Below are 26,125 nucleotides of genomic sequence, written 5' to 3'. Positions count from 1 at the left end.
ACGTTCAAAACCGGTATAGAATACTCTTTACCGGTATAGAAAATACCGGCCCGGTGGTGAATCCGACTGCGATCTTCACACGACAGGACCAGGTTTAAAATATCATCCGAACCGTTTCCCCGTAGTGAACATCCAACTACGTGGTTTCTGCAAGTCAAAACCGTATTTAGAAAGTCATTAAGAATAAATCCAGTATCACCTCGAAGGGCCACCGCATATAAAACCGGAATAGGAGACTCTCTGCACGAATGTTGAACAATTTCTTTATGTTGTGTAATACAGCAATCGATAAACCATGCCATGGTCCCTAGTATCGGAAGTAAACTATTTCAGTTACCGAAGAGCTATCATCGTCTAGACCGGAGAATCCCCTGCTTCGGATGATTCCTCCAGTACAGTTCCTCAGTATTACAGTACAGTCGACTATTTTGCTATTGATTCTGCCATTTGTGGTCCAATATTTGCACGCACTGTGCGCCATTAACATTCAGCTCTGAGGGGGAAGTTTTCCTCATTCAAAAAGACAATAAATGACCCGTCCAGTATTGGTTCATGAGCCGGTGTGTTGTGCTTGTGCGGTCAAATGTTTGGCCAGGTTGTTGTGAATGGAACCAACAAAGCTAAATGGTAGTTCCGATCTTAAACAGTAGTGTACGTCATTGATCGATAAACAAGTGTCGAAAATAATTGATACTGCTACTGTGAAATAGATGGAATAGGTCTGATCCATGATCCGTCGACAAGATTAGAGCGGCAACTGTCCTCTAGGTCCTTTCACTTGGAGTGTCTCCTAGTAGTCCTGCACACTGAAATTTGTTTAGACCGGTAAAGGTTGATGAATTGGAAAAGGAAACCCCTGACGCGGTTTGACATTGACATGCATTTAATCGTCGGTTGTCGTGAATTGATTGGGAATGCAGTCCGACTGGGGCACGTTAGATCACACAAGGTGCCAATGTTTTTTTTTTTTTTTTTAATTTTTGTCTGCTTTCGGCACCTTAGAAGTATGAATCAATGGTACGGTCTGGCCAGGTGTAGAATGAAAGAGAGAAAAGATATGGCGTTACGCCTCAAAAGCGTCTTTAAATGTTTTTGAATAACTGCGATGACTTCCTGCATCTGTGGCCGACTGCGCCTTCTAAACCGGCCATCGAAGCGGCAAGAAGGACGTGATGTTTGCCCGTCCACTTAACGTTACCCACACACACACACACAATCTCGGGGTTACGGTCGTCGCCAATTGTCAAAGACCGCATGATTTGTTGTTTTTTTTTTCTGTTCGTTTACGTTTGGAGAATGTGACCATGAGCGGGTCACTCGGTGACACTCGATAACCATGACCTTGCCCCCCTTTTCCTCTTTCTTTCTGTCTCGCTATTTCAGCCGTTTCCAGTTTTGGGCGGATTTATTTTGGCTGAGCCCCAGACCGGGACGCGTGAGAGGCGTTAGAGGGGGCGTTGTGCCGCCGAGTTGAGCATCATTTTATATCTCATTAACTTCATCGGCTTCGTTCAAGGTCTCACGCGAGTCGAATGCGAACCGTGTAAATGTTCAAATGCTAGTTTTTCGCTATACAACTGCTGTTGCTGCTGACGTACGCGCGCGAATTGCGGGAACAACCGATCAGGAACGCTTGTGCTAAGAAATTTCAACCGAACGTTCTAGCAAAACGGGTTTGAACCTCGGCAAGAATTTAAATCGAATGCCTAAAGAAGATTAGGATGAGTCGCAACGATCACTTGACACGATCGATGTCGATGATCGATTAGTTTTGGTTTTAGAGATTGTTCTAGCGGCATCGAAACGCCGCGTTGGGCGTGCGTAATAATGTGAATCATGATCCACAATAATCTAGCGAAGCATAAGAATTTTTTTTCTAATTGGAACGCCCTGAGCTGATTGGCCTCTCTGTTCGTTGTGTGTGAGCAAAAAAGGCAAATTTTCGATTAATCTGACGCACGTCGAAGGATTTAAGCTGTTTTCGCCACTCTGGAAGAGAAAGTCCATTTTCATCTCAACTGTACAGTTTTTGTACTTATGATGAGGCGTGTTGCATTCGGTTATTGAATCGGGCCTGTCTTTCCGATACATCTCTGCCCCGGTGGCATAATTTTAGGTCATTCATCATTTTCTCTGCCACACTGTGCGCGTTCACAAGGGACGGAAATGAGAACAAGGCAAACGACCTATCGCGGGAACAGAATGGTCGTGAATGCGATCTTGCAAACCCAAAGTTCACCGAATTGATTGAGCCTAATTGAAAGCATTGCATTTGAGCTCGTGTTCTTCTTTCGTCGGTTGTTCGATGAGACACGAATATAAGGCGATCATCCCTCAGAGGAGATCGTCTACCACAGAGCATTGCGGGCATGGAAATGTGTAAGCAACATTCTACAGCGATAGTAGGCTTTGTCTATTTCCTCTACATTATTCGCGAATGATTGTGCCGGGTCACTCACTCACACACACACACACACACACACACTGCATTTGATCTGTTTAATCACCATAGTAACGCACACTATGTACCTACTATTAAATTCACTCACCCTTCTCGCATGCCGGGCCCATTCATGCGGCAGACACATTAAGCAGCTTTTTTTAATAACATCCGAGACACCATGACGAATGCAACCGCCTCCCCATTCCCCAAGACACAATGGGGAGTTTTTTGTAGTTTTTAATTGCAATCATAACAGGGTGTTTGTGTGTGTGTGTGTGTGTTCGTGGGAAAGAACTTAAAAGTTTAAGTGGTTAGTAAACCCACAATAGCACCCTCTGTCTGTTGCAGTGAAAGATGGGACCTCTAATGGTAGTGTGGCAGACAGTTTGCAGGTTGTTGCAGAAGAATAATTAACGCCATTGGGAAATTGGCGGTGGGAAACATACCGGACATAAGATATGACTCGTCCATCCAGCTCTATTCCTGATGTAACTGCGAAAGGTTGCAATTAAACCTTCTGAACCCTCGCGTCTCTGATTCATTAAAGTAGGCGTGTAATGTTATCAGATGTTAAAGTACAAAGTACCTTCCGAGGTTGTCTACAAAGCTCTCTTTACTTATTCAGTATTTGAAAAGCCAATTAAATAAGCAAAAAAAGGGCTTTACATTAATTTCTCACCGTTTTTCTTTCACAGTGTTGCAATCGAGCAGAATGAATAAATAAAAGTGTGGCCAACCGATGGTTTAGTTCCTGCCATATGAACAACGGTGATCGTTAGGTGACGCGTGGCTGTGTAGTGTATTTTATACTAGCGATATGTCCACTTAAGACCACCCGGATGCATCCGTCCAATAGTGTGAGCGAGAGAGTGTTTGTGTGTGTATCAATTTCAGTTAATCTTTCCTGTCATCTGTGCGCCCAAAAGTGTCATTGTTGATCGCGTGTCCCACGTCAGGCAGGGTAATTGTTATAAGTGGCGAATAAATCGTTTAGGGTGTGATACCGCGTATTAGATGCTTTTGAATCTTTCCGTGGATTACGAAACCTTGTGGAGAAAATAGTTACTTAAGTCCATTTGGGACAAATCGCAAAAACATGAATGGAAACGGACATTACAACGGACATCGGGCGGATAGTGAGGAAAATCTGCATAAACCAGCGCACGAGAATGGCGCCAATACTCATCCGGCGGGTGCCGGCACAGAAAGCAACGAACCCAACTTTGATCGTCTAAACTTCATGGGACGCTTATCGTATCACGTGTCGATTGCGATAGGGAAGTTTTTCTACCGGTAAGTAATGATTTGTTGTTGGTCGGTAGGTCAGGCGAGACTCGCCCACACGATAGACTTGACAAAAATATCCTCCAAAACAGCAACGGTTTGAACTTGACAGTGAATTTTGATCAGTTGGCTAATTTGTTCAAGGTTAAATAACACCTATCCCAAAAACAGAAGTCGCACGCTTCCTGCTTGCATACTACCAAGTGCCAAAAGGCCAGTGAACAGCAAAATCCTTGCCTCCCCATCGGCAAAAGTGTTAATGTAAAACAGCACAGGTATGGAAATTTTTATCGCCTACCGAACAAACCAGCCAAACGAAGAAAGGTACCGGTCTAACTCGTTCCCCTAAGCACAAAAAATGCTATCGCCGAACGGCAGTTTTGGGGAATAAATTGTTTGGACAGTCGGACTGTTTTTTAATCATAAAACCATCTGCTCACAACGCTTCCTGCCTCAATGCTTTTGGGTGCAGTTATCGGAACCGGTTTTGGAGGTGGATTTAAAATGATTTCCTATTTCACATCCGTAGCACAATCTTCTAATCTTTTTTATTTTTTTTTTTTATGGCTCTGTTATTAAAGGCTTTGAATATGTGAATGCATTCGCCCCAAAACTGTCATTCGAAGGTGCTGGAAAAAGGCAAAAAAAAAACGTTTGGAGCTTCACCTTAAAGGAGGCAAAGACCGTTCTGAAGGTTCCAAAGTATCCGACGAGAATCGACCGAACTCTGATGGGTATTAGAAACAGCGACGTCAAGGGAAATGATTGCAAGCAATGTCGATCCGTTCTTTTTATCAGAGCTATTATTAGACAATGGCTTTATTGCCGGTTCTTCGGTGCGTAACTAGCTAACATCTGTGATTGTATGTTCGTCCCGAAGCGCTGCTGACATTCCATCAAACGTTTGATAAAGCCTAGCACCAGCTGATAGGGCGGTTTGTCAGGGCCTAGACATACTTGATCCAGTGTGATAACACAAATGACAAAAAGTGTATCGGAAACAGTCACATACGGCTAGTAGCTAATGAAGATTTACAGCCAAGGTAATCGGAAATGTGGAAATCGATTCAGTGTTTCATGTTCAGTGGGATCACGGTAGAGATTAAGTTTTTGATGAAAATCTTCCTAAAAGCTCTCACTAAACGTCCGGCTTTGATGATTGATGACCATACGCTGTCCTATTTAGCCGAAGAGGATTGATATCGGACCAAATGGCAACAATTGGTAGCAAGTCTTTCAACTAAAAGCGATATAATGACTCTTGTGTGATAAGAATAGGGAGGAATCGTTTAATCGCTTGTTCTTTAACAACTGATGTGATTGCATGTTGGTAAAGATAGTTTCGGAAGTGAGAGATATGAGATCATGTGAACCCTCTAATATAGTGACCTCTATGTTGGATTACATCTTTAAAACATACCATTCATTAACCTTGATCTGTTTCCGATAGCTGTATGAAATCTCTCTTAAGTCATGATCCACCAGTACCGATCATCGACCAACATACAAAGAGACTGAAGGTGTGAACTTCAAACACGACAGTCTTCAAGCAGGAAAGTAAAAGTATCGGCAGATGATATGACACATCCTGTTTGCATAACTGCTTACTGCCGTGTGAATTGTGGCTGCTTTAAAATGTCTAACCTTGACCGACACGATGGGGACGGATATCGCCTTGCATGCAATAAGATCTACGACGCGATCTTTATCGAAATTTTGTACTGGTCCACCATACAGACTTTAGTGGACAAATGCGTTTATTTGATCGCTCCAGTGCAGTAGCGAAGCCATAAATGAAAATAAATAAAAAAACGAAGACCATAAAGAGATTAAGGCGTTAAGGCTAACCGTAAATAGGATTCTATTTGTCTGTTGTGTACAACTCATAATTCACACCAGATTTAACAGTCACAGACATCCAACACATGGAAATGTTTGCGGACTTTTCTTGTGCGTCTGTATAACGTTAGTTAAGAAATATTCGTTTGAAATCTCATCGGTTTAATGTGATGTTTGTTATCACCGCCCACTGTACGGTTCGTAAGTGACGATTCTCAACAATCGATGTAATGCATGAAGTACATGAATTGCATTTTAGGGTCATTACTACATCCGGAAAGAAATAACAATCGGACCTCGAGAGCGTGATGATACGGTGCCGATGATATAATGGGGCTAACGAGAATGATAACCAGTGCATGAGAACTTTCAGCGATTCGCAATGAATCGCTCGTTCCATTCTTCTTCAGTTCTGATGTACGCTAGCTATAATGTTCGACGATTCTTATCGGTATGTTTTAGTTGCAAAAAAATATCCCCTGATTTATTTATTTGTGCGCGTGCACACATTGTTTATATATAGATCTTGTATCACCTAGAAAACGGCCTAGAAAACGGAGTGGTAGAAAGCTCACTGGAACCGCTCCAAATATTGACTTATCAGTTGCGTATGTTGGCGCGTGGTTTATGTAAATATTTGTGTTCTACAAATTTTACGCTTGTGCTCCATGCACGAGGACAGATAACAGCCAGAATGCATACAATTGTGCGCTTTTATATTTTGAATTACATTGTCTGCGCGTCAAAATTTGCACAGTTGTTTTAATAGTTAGATTGATTATTGTGCTACATTTTTACTAGTGTTACAGTTTATTTGGTTTGTGAGAAGAATTGAGCATTATTTTGAGATCTTTTCCCCGGGTAGAATACATAACTTTATCCCTTCTCAATATCCTGATCTGTATCGCCATTTAGGTGATATTTGAATAGCGCCATCTAGGGGACAATAGCAAGCCTAGCTAGAACATATTGAGCTACTTTCTTGCCAACATGTGTTCTTATTAGTTCGCTTAATTGTGCTGATTTTGCACTTTTACCGATGACTTATGCAATTAATTTCAATTTTGTACCTTAACGTAACATTAATTCCCGTCATTTGCCATGATTTACAACGCAATAATTAAATGTTATTAGAAGGAAACGCCTGGAAGAATGTTCCCTTTTCTTTCGCTCCCATTAAACGAGTTTGCTTGTGCTCTGGATGATCCTCTAATCACGTTCAACCTGGCCGGTCTAATGAGTTTGTTCCAGTTAAATGCATCGACATGCTTCACAGGGTTCGAACTTCTTTCGTCCATAATCATCGACTGTAGTCTTTGTTTGCTGGTGTGCTATTTATTAAAACCCCGATGTACTGCCGTATTGAATTTAAAAATCCCTGCCCACCGACCGACCGACCAGTCCTTGGAATGTGGTGATTATTAAAGTGTGTTTTTTTCTGCTTTTTTCTACTCCACTTTCAGACTTGGTTACTGGATAGCGAACAATGCTTGGAAAACGATCGGTTTAAGCTTTCTGCTGGTGGCCGTATGCAGCGTGGGTTTCATCCGGTTTCACAAAGAAAAGAGTCCGATGAAACTTTGGATACCGCTCGGGTCAAAGTTTCAGCACGATACGAACTGGTTGATTGAGCACTTTCAAGAGGGTAATCGGATCGAGACGGTGATGATCACTGCACCGGATGTGTTAGTGCCTGAGGTTCTGCAGACGGTAAGTGGAGAACTTTTCCAACAGCTACCACAATTTGCGCTGGCGTTGGTCTAAAATGAGGTTTTATCTTCCGTCGACAGATTGCAAAAATAACAGAAGAGGTGGAAGGTTTCACATTTCACAACAGCCAAGGACAACGTTTAGGGTGGACCGACGTTTGTCACAAGTAAGATTGCGAAATCTCGTGGAAACAGTTAGCACATCAAACTAAGCGCATAATTTATCTTCTGCGTAGAGTTCCTTTCATAGCGGAATACACGGCGGATCAGACGCGCCGTAAGCGTCATGCACAAGACCTGGAAGAGCAATCGGTAACGACGCGTCGGCCAAAGAAGAGTAAACCCTTCTTTACACCTGTCATCGATGTTCCTTCGTTCATCTTCTGTCCAATGTTGGAGCGTCTTGAGCTGGGATGCTACGGAAGCAGCTTGTTGGAGCTGTGGAAATACAATCAGACCGTTATGGCTGGACTCTCGAAGGAAGAGATCGTTGACAAGCTAAACCGAACCACGGTTAGCCCCATGACCGGACACACGGTACAGTTTGCTGAGCTGCTAGGGGATGTCAAGCGCGACTGGAGCGGACGGATAGTGTCCGCCGGCTCACTGGTGACGCATTGGTTCGTGCATGTCAACTTTTCGGAAGTCGATTCGGACGTTAGTGGTAATGCTGCCGGTACGGAGGATTGGGTCACCGAGAATGCTGTGCTGTGGGAGGAAAAGTTTCTACAGATTATTGCGAAGGCAAAGCGGGAACTGTCGAACAATGAGACCAACATTTACTATGCGGCAGGAAGAAGGTGAATGGGGATATTGTTGGACATACATTGAATATTACTAACCAATTATTTCGTTTCTGCAGTTATGGAGACATTAGCGAGGAATCGATGTTTAAAGACATGGACAAGCTAATCTATGGAGGTGTCGTTATGTTTGTGTACATGCAGCTGGTCTTATCAAAGTTCAGTTGGACCGAGTTTAGGGTAGGCAACGTTGCACCAGCGCCATAATCCTCCTTTATCTTACCTTTTCTCTTCTTCCTCATCGACTCGCGCAGGTTATACTTGGATCCGTTGGACTGATGAGCGTTGGAATGGGCTTCATATGCGGATGTGGTATCGTAGCAGCAATTGGTGTGTCCTACGGTCCAGTTCACACTTCGCTACCATTCCTGCTGATGGGTCTCGGTGTAGACGATATGTTCGTAATGATGGCTTGCTATCGCAAGGTACGCAAAGCTAATCCCGATCTACAGCTGGCCGAACGCATGGGTTTAATGCTGCAGCATGCCGGCGCCTCCATCACGGTTACCTCGCTGACAGACATCGTGGCGTTCATCGTGGGCTCAATTACGGTCATTCCTTCGCTGCAATCGTTTTGCATCTACGCGGCGGCCGGTGTATTTATGATGTTCGTGTTCGTTATCACATTCTTCGTTGCCATATTTACGCTGGATGAAATACGCATCGCTAACCGGCGTAACTCGTTCCTGCTGTGGATCGTGCACGACGAAAAGTCGACCTCGCTCTGGTGCGAGTACAATCTAATGCATCGCTTTATCAACGCGCTCTACTCAAAGTTCCTGCTGACGACCGTTGGCAAAACGCTGGTCATAATTGCGGTGGTACTGATGACCGGAATAAATGTGCACAATTTGTTAAAGCTGCGCCAGAAATTTGACCCCAATTGGTTCATTCCGGAGGACACGTACTACAACCAGTTTGTGGTGAAAACGCACGAACACTACCCGAACGCAGGGTACGAGGCGATGCTGTTATTTGGTAATCTAAACTACACAGCCGAACTGCCCAATCTGATAAGGGTTACGCATCAGCTAGAAAATCGGACTGACATACTGCACAGCTTTAGTTCGTGGGTAACCTCGTTTCAGGACTTTGTACACACGCACTACGACAAGGACATTGCGGTAGATCCGCTGACCGACAGTGACTTCCGCAAGTACTTGTCAAAGTTCCTTTTCAGTTACGAAGGAGGCCGATATCAAATGAACATAAAGTTCGCGACCAAGCTCAAGTGTGGCCAGCCCGCACCCAACATTACGGTCACAACGATGGACTTTAAGTTTCGACCGTTCAAGGAGCGAGAGGATTACTTGCCGGCCAAGTACGCTGTGGAGGGTGTGCTGGCCAACAGCAACATAAGCACCGGTGACCACTACCGAACACTGTGGGCGAAGATTTTCGGCAACTGGGTAACGGACGAGATTATCGATACGGAAATCTATCGCAACATATCACTTGCGCTTATTGGAGTTATGTTCTGCTCGGTGGTACTGATAGTGAACCTTCAGATTTGTTTCTGGATATTCATTTGTGTGCTGCTCACGCTGGTCAACGTTGGGGGACTGATGCAGGTGTGGGGACTTACGCTGGATCTCGTATCGTGTATAGCGCTCCAGCTTGCCGTGGGACTGTGTGTCGATTATGCGGCACATATAGGTCACACCTTCCTGACCATCAACAAGGGCGATCGGAATCGTCGAAGTCTCGAGACAGTATTGCATATCGGTGCGGCCGTTTTCTATGGTGGAGGATCAACTATTCTCTCCCTATCAATACTGTCCGGTTCGCAGGCGTATACTTATAGGACCTTTTTCAAAATATTCCTACTCGTGATTGCGTACGGACTTTTCCACGGTACGATACTGCTGCCTGTGATACTGAGCCTCATCGGGCCTGCACCATACAGTGGATCGCTCAACAGTCTCAACACGATCAACAACAATCCCAGTCCGGCAAAGAAAGCATGCCGCGAAGGCACGGAGATGATTTCATTCATTGGCAATGAAAAGTATACACCGAACGGTGCGGAACTTTAGGGAAATTAGCGGCAGACTGACTTGTCTAATCGCCGGTCCATCTCGTGCTCTGATGTCGTTAGTGCTTTTAGCAGGTTTTGTATCTTTTTAAACGGTTCTATCTCACGAAAAACTATTGCCTAGCGACTCCAATTGTGATCGATCATGTTCTCTTCCATATGCATGATTTTAAGAAGTATTTTTACTCCAGTGTACATATTACGTGATAGGCGTTAAGATGCATTAAGATCGAACGGTATGAGGGTTGACAATTAGCTTTAAGTGTAGCGATGATCAAACTAAGAAAATAAAACAAAAAGCATCCAACTATCAAGTGACACGCAACGTGTTTAGGTTTGGACAAAAGTTATTTTATTTGTTCAGCTTTTCTTTACTCTTTAGTTTACTTAACCCATGGGTGAATTGGAAATTAAATGACGAAAAAGGCGTTCAAATTATCAACGATGAAGTGGTGTTTACACGTCACCCATAATAACTTTTGAATCTTTTTTATCATTGAATCTCAACAATATTCGGTAGTAGTGATACAAATATTAGTACAATTGCCAGCATTGTTGTTAATTCCACAAGGAAAACGAAATCCAACTAGAATGCATAATCCAGCATAATCCAACTATCAATCTGACAGCCATAAATGGCGTCTCTCGACAGCAAATGACAGTACCATACTTTCACCCACCTCGAGCATGCGTATACGCTGCGACCGCGGCCTCACCGATGCGACTGTCAAGTAGCTGTCAGAGGCACCATACATTTCAGGGAGAGTCGCCGCCATTATTTATCGTAAATCGCGGCATATTCTGCACGGATTTTGTGCTAAATTGTTTGGCGTGCCGAAAGCGAACCGAAGTGCGCTGCAAGATCATTCTCGCGTCAGTGTAGGGAAATCAAGTGTGGAAAGCGTGGAGACATTTTTCCCGAGTGCAAGTGTGCAGTAGAAAACGCGACTCGATAAAGTGAACGACGCCGGGAGTGTGAAAGCGAAGCCGCCACGGGTAGCTGGGAAAGGAAGAAGAAGCAGCAGCAGCAGCAGCGGTGGTTTCTGTTAGAGTGCTAGTGTGCGTGTATGGTCTCGGTGCGTGCGTCTGTGATTGCGCGTGTGTTAGTGAGTGTTGGTCGTATTCGCGAGAAGAACTTTACCAACGGTGGAAAACGCATTGAACGAAACATCCAAGCAGCAGCAGCCCGGAAACAGAAATGGATCTTGGCGGTACGGCGAAGGCGGCGACGGTGGCCTCTCCGGAGTCCACGGTTGCTGTAGTTGAAAAAGCATGCCCTGCTACGGATGTGGCTGAAAAGCCCGCAGCATCTGGCAAAAACGGTACGTTTTCACCACTTTTCGCACACACACTCTCTCTCTCTCTAGGGTTACAAGTTGTCAAGCGTTTTTCTGCTGCTTCTACTGCTACTGCGATGATGATTTGCAATCGTAAATGCGAATGACGCCAACACAAGAATCCCGTGTAGTATGCGCGTGTTGCTCAGAGGAAAATAACGATGGCAAAAAATAGTTCACTGTTGTTTGGCTTTTTCTGGCAGTTCGCGTTGTTTGTGTTTTCGATCGTTCTCGAACGAAGTTTTAGTAACTTTGGCACTTTGCTATTGTTTTTAAGGTTCGGTACCAGACTCCAGTGCTGATTCGACGAAGGATTCCGCTTGTGTAGTGGCGGATTCACCCGGGAAGCCTAAAGAAGTTTCCAAGGAGCCACTATCATCGCCCTCTCCCATGAAAGCATCCGATGATGTGGTGAGCGGATCAAACAGCACAGCAGAAGTTGTAAAAAGTCCCTCAAAACAACCTGCCGTAACAACCAGCACATCCAGCGAAAAGTCACAACCAGAAAGTGAGCCTGGCCGAACCGATAAACCAGCCCCGCAGCACCAGGATCAGATCGACGAAGATGATGAGTTGTTGAAGCGGATGGAAGCAATAGAAAAGGGGGAGGATTTGGACGCGATTCCAGAAGATGCAAATCATCAGAACGGTACGCTAGAGAAGACACCCGAGAAAAAGGATTCCACCGCAAAGACAATGGATGTCGGTAGTGTAGGTGCTGAGAAAGCGATGGCGTCGCCATCGGTGGATGCATCAGTGGGAAAGCCATCCGAAACGGATGCGGTGGTAAATCCGGCCTGTAAACGAAAACATCCTAGCACCGTAGAGGAAGAAGTCGAACCACAGGTGAAAAAGGTGCACATCGCTGACGTGACGGATGGTCCCGCCGAGTCGAAAGCGACCGCCAGCTCGGAAAGACAACATTCTCCCGCTAAACAACCGACAAGCGGCCAAGCATCGGCGGAACCACCTGGGCCTTCCGAACCTGACGCACAGCTGAAGGAAGAGAAACCACCGTCCGTTGAAAAGATGGAGGTTGACGGATCGCCGGAACCGGAAGCTTCATCACCGAAGGACGTGGAACTGCTGCCCGATACGGAACCGGATGCGATGGATGAGAAATCGGAAGAAATAAGCTCGTCGGTCGTTGAAGAACCGATGCGTCAGGATGGAGAATCGGCCGAAAGCTCGAACAAAACCGACAACTCGAATGTATCGAGCTCGGACGACAAACGCGAGGGTACGTCGAGGACGACGAGCGAAAATCCTAAACCTCCGGATAGTGAAGTTTCCGCGTCAGTTCTTCCAACGCCCTCGGGAGACGAAGCTATGGATGTGGATGAAGATGAGAATGATGTAGCCGAAAGTAGCAGCAGTACCGTACCTACACCTGTCGCTTCGGTTCCTGTACCGGTAGTGGAACCTCCGTGTGTGAAAAAGGTTGCGTATCTGTGCGGTGAAGAAGATGTGAAAGAGGCAGACGAAAAAGATGCCGTTGTGTCGACTGTTGCGAAGTCAACTGCGTCCTCTACCGCCTCATCTTCAACGGCACCAGCAAAGGAGACTTCCGAGAGAATGGATGTGGACTCAGCGCTAAAAGCATCGTCGAGCAGAAGTGTTGCGGTTGCTAAACCGGTTGCTGCCGAACCTGAGGATGTGGTGGACAGTAGCAACATTGTCACGACTGTCCCGAAAACTGCGGTAGAGTCGGTGGAGAAATCTTTGGAATCGGTCAAAGTCCCAGCGGAAGAGGACAGTATCGTTGAAAGCTCGCAACCATCATCCAGCAGCGACACGAAGAAAAAACAATTGACCGAACCACTTCGCGAAGCGGTGCACCGGAATGCTCTGCTGGCAAAGGCAACCAGCACACCGAATCAAACCACAGCCGAGTTAACGACACCGTCGTCCTCCAACCCTTCAACACCGAAATCGCTTAATAATCCGGTAACGACATCCGCCGTCAGCTCGTCCAACGTTTACAGTTCCACCCCGATCCATTCGAATTTTGGAAAGGTGGTAAGCTCGGGAAATGTGAGCAAAATCACGAATCCACCATCATCGATAGAAAGTAGCAGAATAGAGGCGGATGAAACAACGACGGCACTGACCACCACCACCACTACTACGAGTTCGATGAATGTGACGGATACGGAGGAAAAGAGTGCTGCAGGACACACGACATCGCCGGCAACGAAAAGTTTGCCTTCGACTTCTGATACGGCCTCCTCGCAAACGACGACAGCATCGGCAGCAACATCTGACTCGTCCGCCAAAAGCTCTGCTTCAACCAAGAAGGAGTTGCGGCACGAAGATTCCAGCAGTTCATCGAAGGGTAGCCTGAAGATATCGGGTGATGTTTCCGAAGTAGATTCATGCACAGGTAGGCCGACATTGAATTGGTTAAGAACAGAATATTGCCTTTATCCCAATATTCCTGTCTTTATGTTACTCAATGGCAGGAATCATTCCATATCAGTTTGGGCCTCCTTTGTCGAAGAAGATTTGCACAAATCATGTTAAAAAAAGACAAATATTCTAAGTTCTTCCTTTTCCTACAGCTTATATTAGAGACCTAATAGAGACAGAAAACTAATTCCCGCAATTTCTACTTCCAGCTTCCGGAATGAACACCGCGGAAGAGATCAATTTGTATGTGAGCAACGCTCGAAAGCTAAACGGGATTTCCTCCACCTCGGATGGATCTGAACTGGACGCTAAAGACGATATGACCAAATCGCTCGTATCCGTCAAGCGAGAGGATGACGGCAAACCCAGCATCAGCTCGATAAAGCTAGATCTTTCCCGTGCCATATCGCCTACGACCTCGGCCGAACAGCAGTACGAAGTGAGCGTATGGTACGAAGGCAAAGAACTGCAATTTATGTCGGTGGAACGAATTCACGGCGGCGGTGGTGTAAAAGCTACCGATCCGTCTGCTACTACGGCCGCCGACACTGTCACACACGATGCGTCCAACATCGATTCCTCCTCAAAGCAATCATCCACGGCCACGACGAACGGTAGTGTGAGTAGTATAGGACCGTTCACACTTCCCGGAACGCAGGCAGCAGCGAACGCGACGCAATCGTCCGACAGTAGCTCTTCGTCGTCGCCGTCGTCGGGCGTTACCGTAACTGGGGTAAAGTCGGCACATTCCATCACGGTGCCTCAAATGAAGCAAACGGTACTGGGACCGAAAGCGCTGTGCGATTTGGTAATTGAAGAGTTTAAGAAGCTGAGACGAACCTTTGCCCCGGACGATACCATCGCGGCAGACGATGATGATGGTAGCAGTGCGCATTTGCTAAAGAGTCCCAAAACCCCATACGGTGGGCGGGGGGTTCGCAAAGAAAGTGCGAAGAAAAGTGGTGGTCCGCGCGGTCAGAAGCGATCGAAGGCGGCCGATAGTGAGGAGGAGGATGATGATGGAGGGAATGAAGCACGCACACCTCGCTCCTCAGCAGGATCCGCCTCGAAGCAAGTGACCAAACGCTCGAAAGTGGTTAATAACGAGTCGCCGGTAGCCAGCTCGAGCTCAGCACCAAAAGCAAAAGCTGCTACGCAGGCAACCGAACCGAAGCAATTTGATATTTGCTGTCTGGCTCGGTGGACCGATCGCAAGTACTATGCCGGACGGGTGACCAACTACCGGGAGGATAATAAGTACGTGGTGGTGTTTGAGGACGGTTGCTCGAAAACGCTGTCGCGTGACATCATCGTGTTCGGGGAGGATGGCGTGCTGCCGATCCAGCATCACTCGATTCACGCGCTCACCGGTGGCGACACGTACGAACCTGCCATTGTGGAGGAGATCAAGCGAAACGAGGCCAACGAGGTGGTGTACGGTGTCCGGACGGCATCGAGCACGCTCGAGGTAACGGCCACCGATATCTATCTCACCGACGAGCAGGCAAAGTGGATCCACAATGCGTGCAAGGACAAACCGGACCCGATCCAAAAGTTGCTACAATCGGGATCGGGTGCTACGGGTGCTGCGGGAGGAGGTGTAGGAGATGCGACTGGTGGTAATGTGGGAAGCGGGCCGGAAGGAAATCCATCGCTGGTGGCATCTGGCGATACGGCCACAGAAGCCGGTGAGAAAGGCGCCCGTTCTACGCGCAGTAAACGTGGTGGTGCCGGAGCACACGACAAGTCGATCGGATCGACCACACCGGAAGCGGGTTATTCTGGAGGAGTTGGTAAAAAAGGACGTCGTGGACGAAGGTAAGCAAGAATGGTGTAGTAAGATGCTGCTACTGTTGGTGCTGCATGTCGTTCTTGTATCTCGTTCAATCGCTCGTATCTGTAGTAGAACGGCAAAACCAAATTCTTTTGTGTTTGTGTGTTCGGGTGTCCCTAGCATACACCAGCATAATTCGGTTAATACGTATTCTCTCTCTCTCTCTCTCTCTCTCTCTCTCTCTCTCTCTCTCTCTCTCTATCTCTTTCGCTGTTTCGTATATTTGTAGGCTTTCTTAAACATCTTCACCTAAAAACAATCAAGCACCAGCAGAGTCCCCTGTACACCTTTCACTCACTTCTGTTTCTTGCTACTAGACTACTAGCTACTAGCTACATACCTACATACTGTCTACTCCACTCTCTACCACTACCATTAAATACTCAGAGTAGAAACGTCCGTTCTTCACCACCATAAACGACCACACAAAGCGCGACGAAGGGACAGAGAATCTTTCCATTTTTAAGAGCAATGACGAATTCAAAACATGAATCTAAGCAAGCGTATCCTTTCCATTGTTAAAACACACACACACACAGTGAACGATTGTAGATTTTAAAACGCCGGAAACAAAGAGTAATATATTAAGGAATGCAATTTTATTTGGTCCATTTGTATGTGTGTGAGCGCGCGCGTATGTTGGGCTAGAGCAACTGTTCCCCTTATTTTACATTAAACTCGGACCAATGGATCTTCCAGACCCTCTTAATTCTCCTACCCGTCCAAAGCACCTCCTTTCCTGATCTTTTCGCTACTGCCTATTGCGCCCTCAATAATTAGTGATCCGCTTCGTTTTTGGGGAGCTCACACACATACTACTCACTCTGTTTCGTTCGTATACAGGCACAGGCACACATAAACAGAACTCAAATTGTTTGGCATTCCTGTGAACTCTCTAAAGCATATTAGCAACAACAACAAAAACACGCTTCCTGTCTATGTCCGGAGGTGCGTATATATTAAGGTACATTGAAAGTAATACAACTATACCACACGTACACAAAACAAACACATCCTGTGTACGATGTGCTTTTAGTGTTAGGTTTTAACAAATGTCAACAAAAAGGAGAATAGCGGAAGGAGAAGAAAAACAAAACGGATTGATTAAAATAAGAAGATACAAGTAGAAGGGAAAAAGGAAGAAGTATAAGGAAAGAAGTGCTGAAGGGTTAAAAACACACAAAAGTTCTAAGCTTAAGTTCTAGTACGATGTAAGTTATTAGAGTAGCAAATGAGATAAGAAAACACGAGATGTTTAGTGTTTTAGTAGTGTGCCACAAACCCCCTTGTATCAGAAATGTTTGCGCACGTTCCGAGAGAATGCTTCATACACGAAAACTCCTCGTAGTGTAGGAAGGTGTGTATGGTTTATAATAATCGCACAAAATTCAATCATATATCTCCGCTACGTAATATGCTGTTTAGGGGAAATGTTTTAACGTTCTCCTTTCCCCCTTTCTCGATGGCTTACATTATTCCACGCATGGAGGTGTGTATTTGTGTGTAATTTGTATCCATTCTTATTTCGGGGTTTTCCTTTTTTAAATCGGTAGAAAATAATAGCAACAAGGGGGTGAAAATGATGGTTAGAATCGTGTCGTTAATTTTGGTGATGTTTAAAAGGGTGATAAATAGGCCACCTAATCAAACTCTCTATGTAATAATAACGAAGCTGTATTATGTGTTTCTTCCATCAGTGTGTAATGTGACTTTTAATCTGGACATTATACTCTCTCTCACTCTAAGTAGTGCGCTCGATAGAGGTATCTAGTAGATAATTACAACCCAATCAACCAACCAACCATGGACACACCACCCAGACTATCCCCTATCACGTGGCGAGAAGATAATTTTACGCATAAAAGTAGTAGGGTAACAGCAGCAGCGCGCATATGGTTTTGATGTAAAATAGCATATATAGCATTATATACACAATACAAACGATAAGTGCGTTTCTGTAGACCGATGTTTGTTGACGATGCAGTAAGAAACTCGGGACAGTACTTTTGATATCGTACCGAGATATGCACCAAACAACTTAACAACCGCATAAACACACTTCCCAAACGGCCCCTTCCTTTTAATGCCCATGAAGGAAACCTTTTGGGGCGAGTGTCTTTGCCGCGGGGGCAATCAACCCAGCAAAAGCAGGCGGCAGACAACATAGAAAATGTAAATGAAGTGCACGTAAGTCCCTATTAGGCTCACGGGCGGCTAATATATCAAAAATTCTGTATAAAAAGAAAATAACAAACACATCTTACAACCTCTTAGCGCGAAATCCCCGGTGCACCGCGGTGGCCAATGCTTTCCTCCGGCGCGAAACATAACATATGGAAATATCAGAATTAGTTCTTATGGTTTAGAGAATCATAGAAGAGCGCGCAATAATAAGCACATATATAGTACATTTTAGCGAGAAATACAAGAAAAAAAAACACACATACATCCACATAAATCGATGTGTTCCACACAGGGACAACACACATTCGTTTGGTCGTCGTTGCTGCTAAACACGTGTGCAGGAGCAACTACGTGTGCGCCCTTCATCATCAGGAATAGGAGAGTGCCGCCAGCCGGACAAGAAAGCTCTCATCGTGTTTCGCACTACAACCGACGACAATCCGCCGTGGTGTATGTGTAATCATGTGTATCAAACTGGCACTTCGAATAACAAACAAAAAAACGGTCAAATAAACAACCCACAAAACGATAAGAAAACGCGGGTTTGTTAAAGTCTTTTCTGTGATCGCGAAAATACAGGAAGATGCCAAATGTGAGAAAAAGGAAAGAGTGATTAGCAATTATATTAGTTTGTAGAGTGACCAACACATCACCATCCAATGGCCGACAATATTTTTTTTATTATCGTTCTCGGTCCGCTGTGTGAGGAATGCCAAACATTTTGACTCTGTTAAAAGCCTTTGATACGAGAAAAGAAAAGAATAAGGAAACACATTATTAAAACACAATTAGCACGATAAAGCGCTCGCATTTCGTAATGGATTTATGCTTTTTTCATGCAAATCAAGCTGTCCTTTTGTGGCATTTTATATGCTCCGATAAGTAGATGCTCCCCGAGCGCATGGCTTGACAAAATGTTTGGCATTTCCCCCTTTTTCCGCACACACATTTTCCGAGCCAAAATGTAATGGTTGTTTGTCCGAAAAAGCTAGCTTCTTCGTGCCATTGGATGTAGTGAGTCGTGTGTATGTACTTTAGGCAAAACCCCATTTAAATGAATGCCTCCTATTTGCAGAAAACAACTTCCACCGCCCGAACCAAACATATCGGAATGTAGCGACGTGTCGGACACGTACGAAGAGGAAACACCTGCACCAACCAGCCCCGAAACGGGCCTTGATGCGGTCGATGGTGTACAGCCGGAATTGCAGCGTAACGAGCAGGAATCGGAGCTGACCAGTAAGTTCCCTCGGGGACGGTGTGCTAAAAGTGCGAGCCACAAGCGAAATTATCTATTATCTGTGCCCTTAGGAATGAACATTGTGTCCGAATACTTTGGGAGCGGTGTGAACAATTCACTCGACCAGCTGCTCGGACCGATACCGGTGGATGCGAAAACCCTCTTCCGGAATAAACACTTTCTACTGTCCTGTACCGTCCCGTCGAAGGTATCGTTGTTGTGTGGGTGGAATCGGCAATGTTACTAGTTGATCTTGTTTTTTTTTTTAGGGTATTGCGGCAACCGCAAAACAGTTCTCCAATACACCCTTCATAAAGCAGCACTTACGGCGCCAGATTGAAGCTGGCGGTGGTAAGGTGTATCAGTTCTTCGAGGATGTTCCGAAGAACAAGTACAAACAGTGCAAGCTGATCGCACCACGTCCTTCGACTACTGCAATGTATGTGCAGTGTTTGGCAAGCGACATTGTGGTAAGTAAAAATAGGTATAAAAAATGTGTAATGTGAAGAGCACGGTTGAAGAATAATTGGATTCCGTTACAGGCCGTTTCGCATGAATGGATCATACAATGCTGTCAGGTGCTGATGATTGTCGATTACAAACCGTACGTTCTGCCAGCCGGCTGGTCCTTCCTGGAGAACCGTTTCATCGAATGGAGCAGCGGCCGGGCAAAGGACAAAAGGACCTCGGTCACACCGTTCGCATCGGTGTGCATTAACGTAGCTAGCCTGTGTAAGGATTTCAACGACTTTTGGAGCCGGGTCTGTAAGCTGGCCGGTGGTACAGTGCGCCTAATCAAGACTGAGTCTGATATTACCGACAATCTGACGGGATATCTTTTAACCGATCAAGCATTTCCCGAGGAAATCAAAATCAAAGCTGCCCGCACCGGGCTTCTCGTCGTGTCGACGGTTTGGGTGGTGCAGTGCTTAATACTGGGCCGGGTTTGTCATCCGAAAACGAACGAAAAGCTCACCCAAATCTATCAGGAAGAAGATTATTAGGTGTAACGCGGCTGGGCGGCTGTGGTAGATTTAGCAATAGTGTTAGTAGTAGTGGCTCCGGTTTGTTGGCGTCTAGTGTAATGTTTGTTACGTTTTCACAGTGGGGAAAGAGCCGTGCGAAATAGACCGAAGGTGCTATTATGTTTTGTTTTGTTTCACGTGAGCATTTCAGCGAGCGCCATTTGATGGTTTGTAAATAAAAAAGGAAACGTAGTCGAGCCGCAGTGAAAGAAATAGTCAGGTGAAAAATATATGCGCAAGAATGTGTTGCAATTTTTATAAAACCTACTCGTAGTAACGGTCATTTTAAAAAGGGTGTAGAGTGGAGGTTGCGCGTTCGGTACCACGACGTTTGACAGAAATCAAACACGTTGGAAGTGCTGATGCCAAGAGCTGTCAAATCCGTCTGGAACGGCGAGCACAAGAGAAATCGGCGGTGTCCGCTTTTCTGTTGGTGGAATTTTGGGGTGTGAAAAACAATAAGAATTTCTTTTATGTGTTAGCACAAGTCCTGGTGCAAAGTGCATTGTGCGTGTTTACAATTGTAACTGCCAATCCCAAATCGGAAGGCTTCACAAACGAATTCGTTTCGGTAACCGCGTAGTGTGTGTGTGTGTGTGGAGTAGGTCGCGGTCACGAAAGTCGGCCAATTGCGCGGTCCATTTGCCGCATCCCGAGTACTACCACCCAAAGTGACGCATAGGTTACTCATCGGATTTCTTGGGGGAAGGGTCCTTTTATCTTTCCAAAAGAGGTGGCAGTACAAGAATTGCATCATTTGTCTGGAGCTGTTTTTGGAGAAGGAAAAGTGTTGCGGTGCATTTCTGTTGTTCCGGGTCTTTTGTATATTCCCCACAGTTCGGGATTGGTGCAGTGCAGTGTGCTAACTACGTTCGTTATTAATTGTGCATAATAATCAAAAGCAAGTGCGCATCGTGGAGAAGGTCGGACCAGCTCAGCCCATTCCAAAATTCCACAGCTCAACTAAAAGAGACGGAGGACCATAAACACTCCGGAAGCCAATGAACTTGCCGCAAACAGAATGAGTCTAGCAGAAGATAACAATTACTTGGTAAGTGTAAATATGGTACCATCGAAGGGAATTTCCATCCTGTAACAGAGCGTCGGAAAAGTACGCAATATGGTAGAATTGTTGATAAGCATCGCCAGCATATGGAACGACAGCATTAGTGCTTGCTTAGATCCCTCTCAGTTGCACAGGGGTAAGATGCATTTACTGACGTGGCCAGATGCCCTAGCAAAGGCTGTATTGTGTTGGATTGCATCAGACAGGGTGACGGTTTTAGGGTGTTGTTGCTGGTGGTTATGCTGGCACTGGATGCGAATGATGGGTCGGTTCTCTCTGTAGTTATCCCGCATTTAGTATCACGTTGATGATGCATAGGTTCTGTTCTAATTAAAGATTTTTTTAAATAATTAATTATTAAGGAGGGTTGTTCATATAAAAGTACATCAATTTCTGTGGTGAAGACGGGGTGATTAAATTTATATTCTTCTGTTTATGTTTTTCTTGAGTTTGAACGCAATTTATTTAAGTTTTCTGAACCAGTTTTTGCAAGAAAAGGAAAAAAATAGAAACAAATAAAAATGTTCAGTGTTGACAGCCGCTGTCACCTGTTTGACATCTAAAAACACATTCATTGTTTATCGCAAAGCACTTCGGCTTGCTGTGCGTTTGCTAAATGCATCAAAGACCGCAAACAGCGTACAATTAAGTATAGTTTAAAGCTTTGCACTCCTCTATTGCGGTGTTACTAACGCAACAAACAGTGTGTCGGTTTTGTATCACGTTTTTGATAGGAATATACTTCGCACGAAGAGAAGTAAACGCCACTTGCTATCTGATCTGGTGGTGTGGTTGATGGTGTTGGTGTCGGTCACATGAGCCTTTGATATTGTGTGAGCTATACGGCTGCATTACGTTAAACCGCGCACGAGAACGAAGCAATGAGTGATACGATGGACAAACTACCGATCACGGATCCATCGATCCGGATCGTGCCGTCAAAGGATCTGCAGCAATTCATTGGCAATAATCTACCGATGTCGTCCCCATCGGTTCCGGCTACGGTGCGCGAGATTTACAACACATTCAATGTTGGCAGAAGAGGAAAAGCCTCCAAAAACAAGTTGAACAGCAGCTCCTCCCAGGTGGCCGACGGTGGTGGACAAAATCATAGCTCTATCGAATTTACCGAAGAAGAGCGAGATCTAATCAATATTATGGTTACAACTATGAAAAAGGACGGTCAATGTGATGTTAGTTCCGTTGAGTTCTTGGACACGAAACAGAACACTCAGCAGGATGATACGAACACAGGGCTGCTAAATCTGAGCGATATAAAGTGGCTCTACGGAACGCTTAAGCAATTGCGTCAAACCGACCAAACTGTACCGTACCTACACGCTCTGCTGCGCGGCTGCGAGCTTAAACTGCCCCAAAATCCGATACAGGAGCGCAACCCGGAACTGGAGGCCCGATGCCAGCGGCTGCGCAAGGAGCAGGAGGACCGCGAGTACCACCGGATGACGAAGAACGTGGACAGTATCCGCAAGCACATGCCCGAGGAGACGCTGAGCTATCAAAGTAATTATCAATCCAAATCCCCGACGCCCGAACGACTTGAACGTTGATTGCTATCACTTACTTGCCCGTTTTTTTGTCTTTTAGTGAAGCAAATCAATCGGCATTTGATTGCGGTGGCTCAGTTTCTGTTCTCCGTTGCGGCCGGCTTTGCATTTGGATTCATCGGAATTGAGTTACTGGTAGGGCAGCTAGATTTTGGCTTCCGCCTGCTGCTCGGCATTATCATTGCACTGATAATCGCACTGGCGGAGATTTACTTCCTGGCGAAAAAATTAAACGAAGAGTACGAGCTGCCACCGGCGCCTGCCTTTGTTGGAAGGGAAAAACCATCGACCGTGGTGCAGCAGCAGAGCGCTAAACCGGTGGGAACCGAAGCCAAGCGAGTGAATAGCAAGGGAAAACGTGGCAAGGAGCACGATGAATGAAATGTTGTACCGATACCGAGCAATGCATTGATTAGTAGCATTAAGATGATGTTTATTAAAAAAGCCATCTAATTAGCCAAGCACAGCTTGTTGCACTGTTCCACTGATAACTCGGAGCTGCGGTTGAATAGTGTACGCACCATCCGAAACGTTTCCTCTTCTATGATATTGATTTTAAAGGAGTTTCCTGATTCTGCCAGCAAAGTAAAATAAAATTCCAGAGAGATAGACGGAGAGAGAGAGAGAGAGTGAAACACGTTTCGGAAACTGAAGAATTGCTCCAGATATCGAATGGGAATCGATCCATCCTCCTCCGTAACAGGACTGACGGAATACAGCCAGCCAACCTTCTCGTGGATTTAGTGTCAAAAAAGCAAAGTCAAGAGGCACCTGTGGAGTTGAAGTTTGCTGCTTAATATTTTATAGGCTCCATATAAGAGGTCGTTAAATCGCGGTATCTCTGGAAGATCTGCCACAAAATTTGATCGGTTGTAACCAATTTTTGTAAATACTGGTTCATTGATCCTGTGAGATATTTAGGCTTGAATCGAGACCTATCCCATCGACCTAATTATTTGTTTACTGGACCAATAAGTATCATCACACCTGAGCGACATTTTGCACCACTTTTGCAAATTCGCTCTTCTACACGTGACGCTATAAATGTATGCGGCGCTGGTGGTGTCCGTTCCGTTCTAACATGTTGACATAAACAATTTCAAATCCATTGGCAGATAACGGTTCGATGACTCTTTCCATACCTTGTTTTCTTCCCTTTTTTATTGCAGTAGGGAACCTGCGTCTTTCAGTTATTTGCGCAGTAAGATGGAAATCATTCTGCCGAAAGTTGTAATGCGCAATTTAAAACGCCGTTACAGTGTGTGGACCTAAAAAAGCAGGGGAACAAAGCTGTTGGGAGGATAATTTTAGCATAATATGTAGCACCGCCGCCTGTAGGCTTTTCCCTCTCACGAGCGCGCGTGGCTTATCTGTTATCAAAAATGATGGAAAGTGTTTTTGAACTTTCTTTACAGAAGAGAGAGTGAGGGGGTGAGAGATCCGATGCACCAATGCACCTTTTTCAAAACACGATCCAAGTTCAAGGATTTTTAGACGGCCACATGCTGCTACATCTTCCCATTCACTTATTTGCTGCAATGGTTGCATCTTTGAAGACACACTCGACGGGCGATAAGCTGCAATAGAGGAGTACTGCGAATGGCAGTCACATTCTAAATAGCATATTGTTGATAAGGCGAATAAGATTAACCGGGCGTGATGGTAGCTAGCAGAGTTGGCTTGCTTATGTAATTTAATTTTGAGCTCGTTTTTGAACTTCGTTTTACTAAAACTAAATACTAAAATAAAGTATTTTTATTGGACCTTGCCATAAACCGGTCCCGTGTGATGTAAGGAATTTTCTTTTCATCCCGTTTTATACAGACCTAGGGAGGCAATTAACGAAGGTCCTTCTTTAATCCTTCGGCTGGTAGGGAAAGGGGCATCGATGAGGAGTAATAGCAAACCGGTTTTCATGTTGAATATCACTTCATACAATTTAATTGATCAACCTTTCTTTTGTGTCTGTCATTCGAAAATTTTACCTGTTTACCTTTTTTTTTTTTTCAAACAAATTGAAGAAGAATCAAGCGAACAGGCCAAACGAAATCATCAAAAATTTCCAAAAGTGAATGGAAATAAAAACGAATCAGTCTATTAAAAGCTTTCCTCCCTTCACATGGGTGTTCCCAATGTGGTGAAAAAAATAAAATTGATTTTCCAATTCGCTTCTGTGGCGAATGTTGTGAGCCAGACTCCTGGGGCTGACCACCCCCCCCCCCCCCCCCCCCCCCCCCCCAGAAACCGGAAGAATATGGGCGCAAACGAAACGGTTGGTTGAATAGCGAAAAACAGCTAGCCCGAAGAGCAGATGCGATAAAAATAAAGAGCGTAGGAATTAAATAGTATTGGCAATAACAAAAGCACGAAAGCTGTACAAGTTGGGTTTCCCCAACTTTACTTTAGGCTTTAGGCAAAAAACTTTAGGCCAAAGTCAAGCTCGAAAAGGCCCGGATAGTTTATTGGAAAGAAACAAGCGAGAGCGCGCACAAATGATGTTTTTATGCTTTTCCAACTGTAAGAAGCAGACGATACAACAAGACAAGTTAAGCTTTTACGCTTTTTATCGCTTCTTGCTTTTACCCTGTCTTTTAGAACCTTCTCCTTATTTTTTTTTGTCTCTCTGTTTTGTTGTGTGTTGTTTACACACCATACCATAGATGTTCCGTTTTTTCCTTGCTTTACCACTTTTCTTTATTAATTCCAGCATGTTCTTCGTGCGTTGTCGTTTTGCTCCATTTTCTTTCATATTTGTTGTTCTTTTCCTCCCTTTCTTTTTTTTTCTCTCCCAATTTTCACTTGTTTGTTTCCTGCTTCTTTCGACTGCACAGGTGAGTGACCACAACAGCATTCGTCTTTTGCCTTTCGGTGTTACGAGGCTTTACTGCTGTTGGGCAATGGGAACCTGGGTGGAAATAACGATCATTTCTCGTGATTTGAATTTTTCTCGCTCGCTTGCTTTTTGTGTGGCTGAGCGGGGTGGATGAAGATGCGAACAGGAAAAGCGGTCCACCTCAAACCCTCTCATCTCATGTGTGTGTGTGTGTGGAGTTGAAGAACCTGGTTAGAATTTTTCAAAACACACCCTCCAAGAAAGAGTCCCAAAAACGCTATAGCTTCAGTTAGTTTGGAGTCGAAGTTTGAAACGGTTGTTGCGTCTCCCGTGATCGCGAACATCTCCTCGATCATATCTTCCCCAGTGTGTGTTTCGGTGTTTTTGCTTGGTGTGATCATCGTGATCTTGGCAGTAAAATGTGATCAATTGCGGTCGATATCCGAGACCCTTATCGAACACCTCCGGGATGGCTCATTACGTAAGTATCGTGAAATGCATCAGAATTGAAAGGGGGGA

General features: G+C 45.1%; 5 protein-coding genes across 11 annotated transcripts in view; all 5 read left to right on the top strand.

Moving 5' to 3' along the window:
- LOC126557483 (3-phosphoinositide-dependent protein kinase 1) overlaps positions 1–26,125 on the top strand; it is a 386,951-nt gene that overhangs the window by 20,684 nt on the left and 340,142 nt on the right. The gene's annotated exons all lie outside the window — the stretch shown is intronic.
- LOC126556978 (uncharacterized) overlaps positions 1–26,125 on the top strand; it is a 91,598-nt gene that overhangs the window by 55,430 nt on the left and 10,043 nt on the right. The window contains exon 1 of one of the 6 annotated variants that reach the window (XM_050212566.1): positions 21,083–21,193. The exons of 4 other annotated variants lie outside the window; for them this stretch is intronic. In XM_050212566.1, the coding sequence (XP_050068523.1) occupies positions 21,164–21,193 (30 nt within the window). In that variant the 5' untranslated portion in view covers positions 21,083–21,163. Of the gene's footprint in view, positions 1–21,082; positions 21,194–26,125 lie in introns of those variants that run through there. One more of the 6 variants, XM_050212567.1, reaches the window with a different exon arrangement.
- Positions 3,540–10,123, top strand: LOC126556927 (NPC1-like intracellular cholesterol transporter 1). Its single transcript, XM_050212490.1, has 6 exons — positions 3,540–3,736; positions 7,030–7,276; positions 7,357–7,442; positions 7,512–8,075; positions 8,138–8,258; positions 8,333–10,123. The coding sequence occupies exons 1-6, from the start codon at positions 3,540–3,542 to the stop codon at positions 10,112–10,114; spliced, it is 2,997 nt and encodes a 998-aa protein (XP_050068447.1). The 3' UTR covers positions 10,115–10,123.
- On the top strand, positions 11,033–20,126 carry LOC126559653 (TP53-binding protein 1-like). Its single transcript, XM_050215824.1, has 7 exons — positions 11,033–11,435; positions 11,728–13,833; positions 14,069–15,677; positions 18,953–19,116; positions 19,189–19,325; positions 19,387–19,587; positions 19,660–20,126. Exons 1-7 carry the CDS (start codon positions 11,312–11,314, stop codon positions 20,119–20,121), a joined length of 4,803 nt encoding a protein of 1,600 aa, XP_050071781.1. The 5' UTR covers positions 11,033–11,311; the 3' UTR covers positions 20,122–20,126.
- LOC126558550 (uncharacterized) lies at positions 22,026–23,154 on the top strand. The gene is made up of 2 exons (XM_050214575.1): positions 22,026–22,729; positions 22,814–23,154. Exons 1-2 carry the CDS (start codon positions 22,090–22,092, stop codon positions 23,152–23,154), a joined length of 981 nt encoding a protein of 326 aa, XP_050070532.1. The 5' UTR covers positions 22,026–22,089.

The sequence above is a fragment of the Anopheles maculipalpis genome, chromosome 2RL (assembly GCF_943734695.1).
Source record: "Anopheles maculipalpis chromosome 2RL, idAnoMacuDA_375_x, whole genome shotgun sequence".
Taxonomy (NCBI): Eukaryota; Metazoa; Arthropoda; class Insecta; order Diptera; family Culicidae; genus Anopheles; species Anopheles maculipalpis.
The sequence above is the reverse complement of the archived record's forward strand: the minus strand, read 5'-3'. Positions and strand labels throughout refer to the sequence as shown.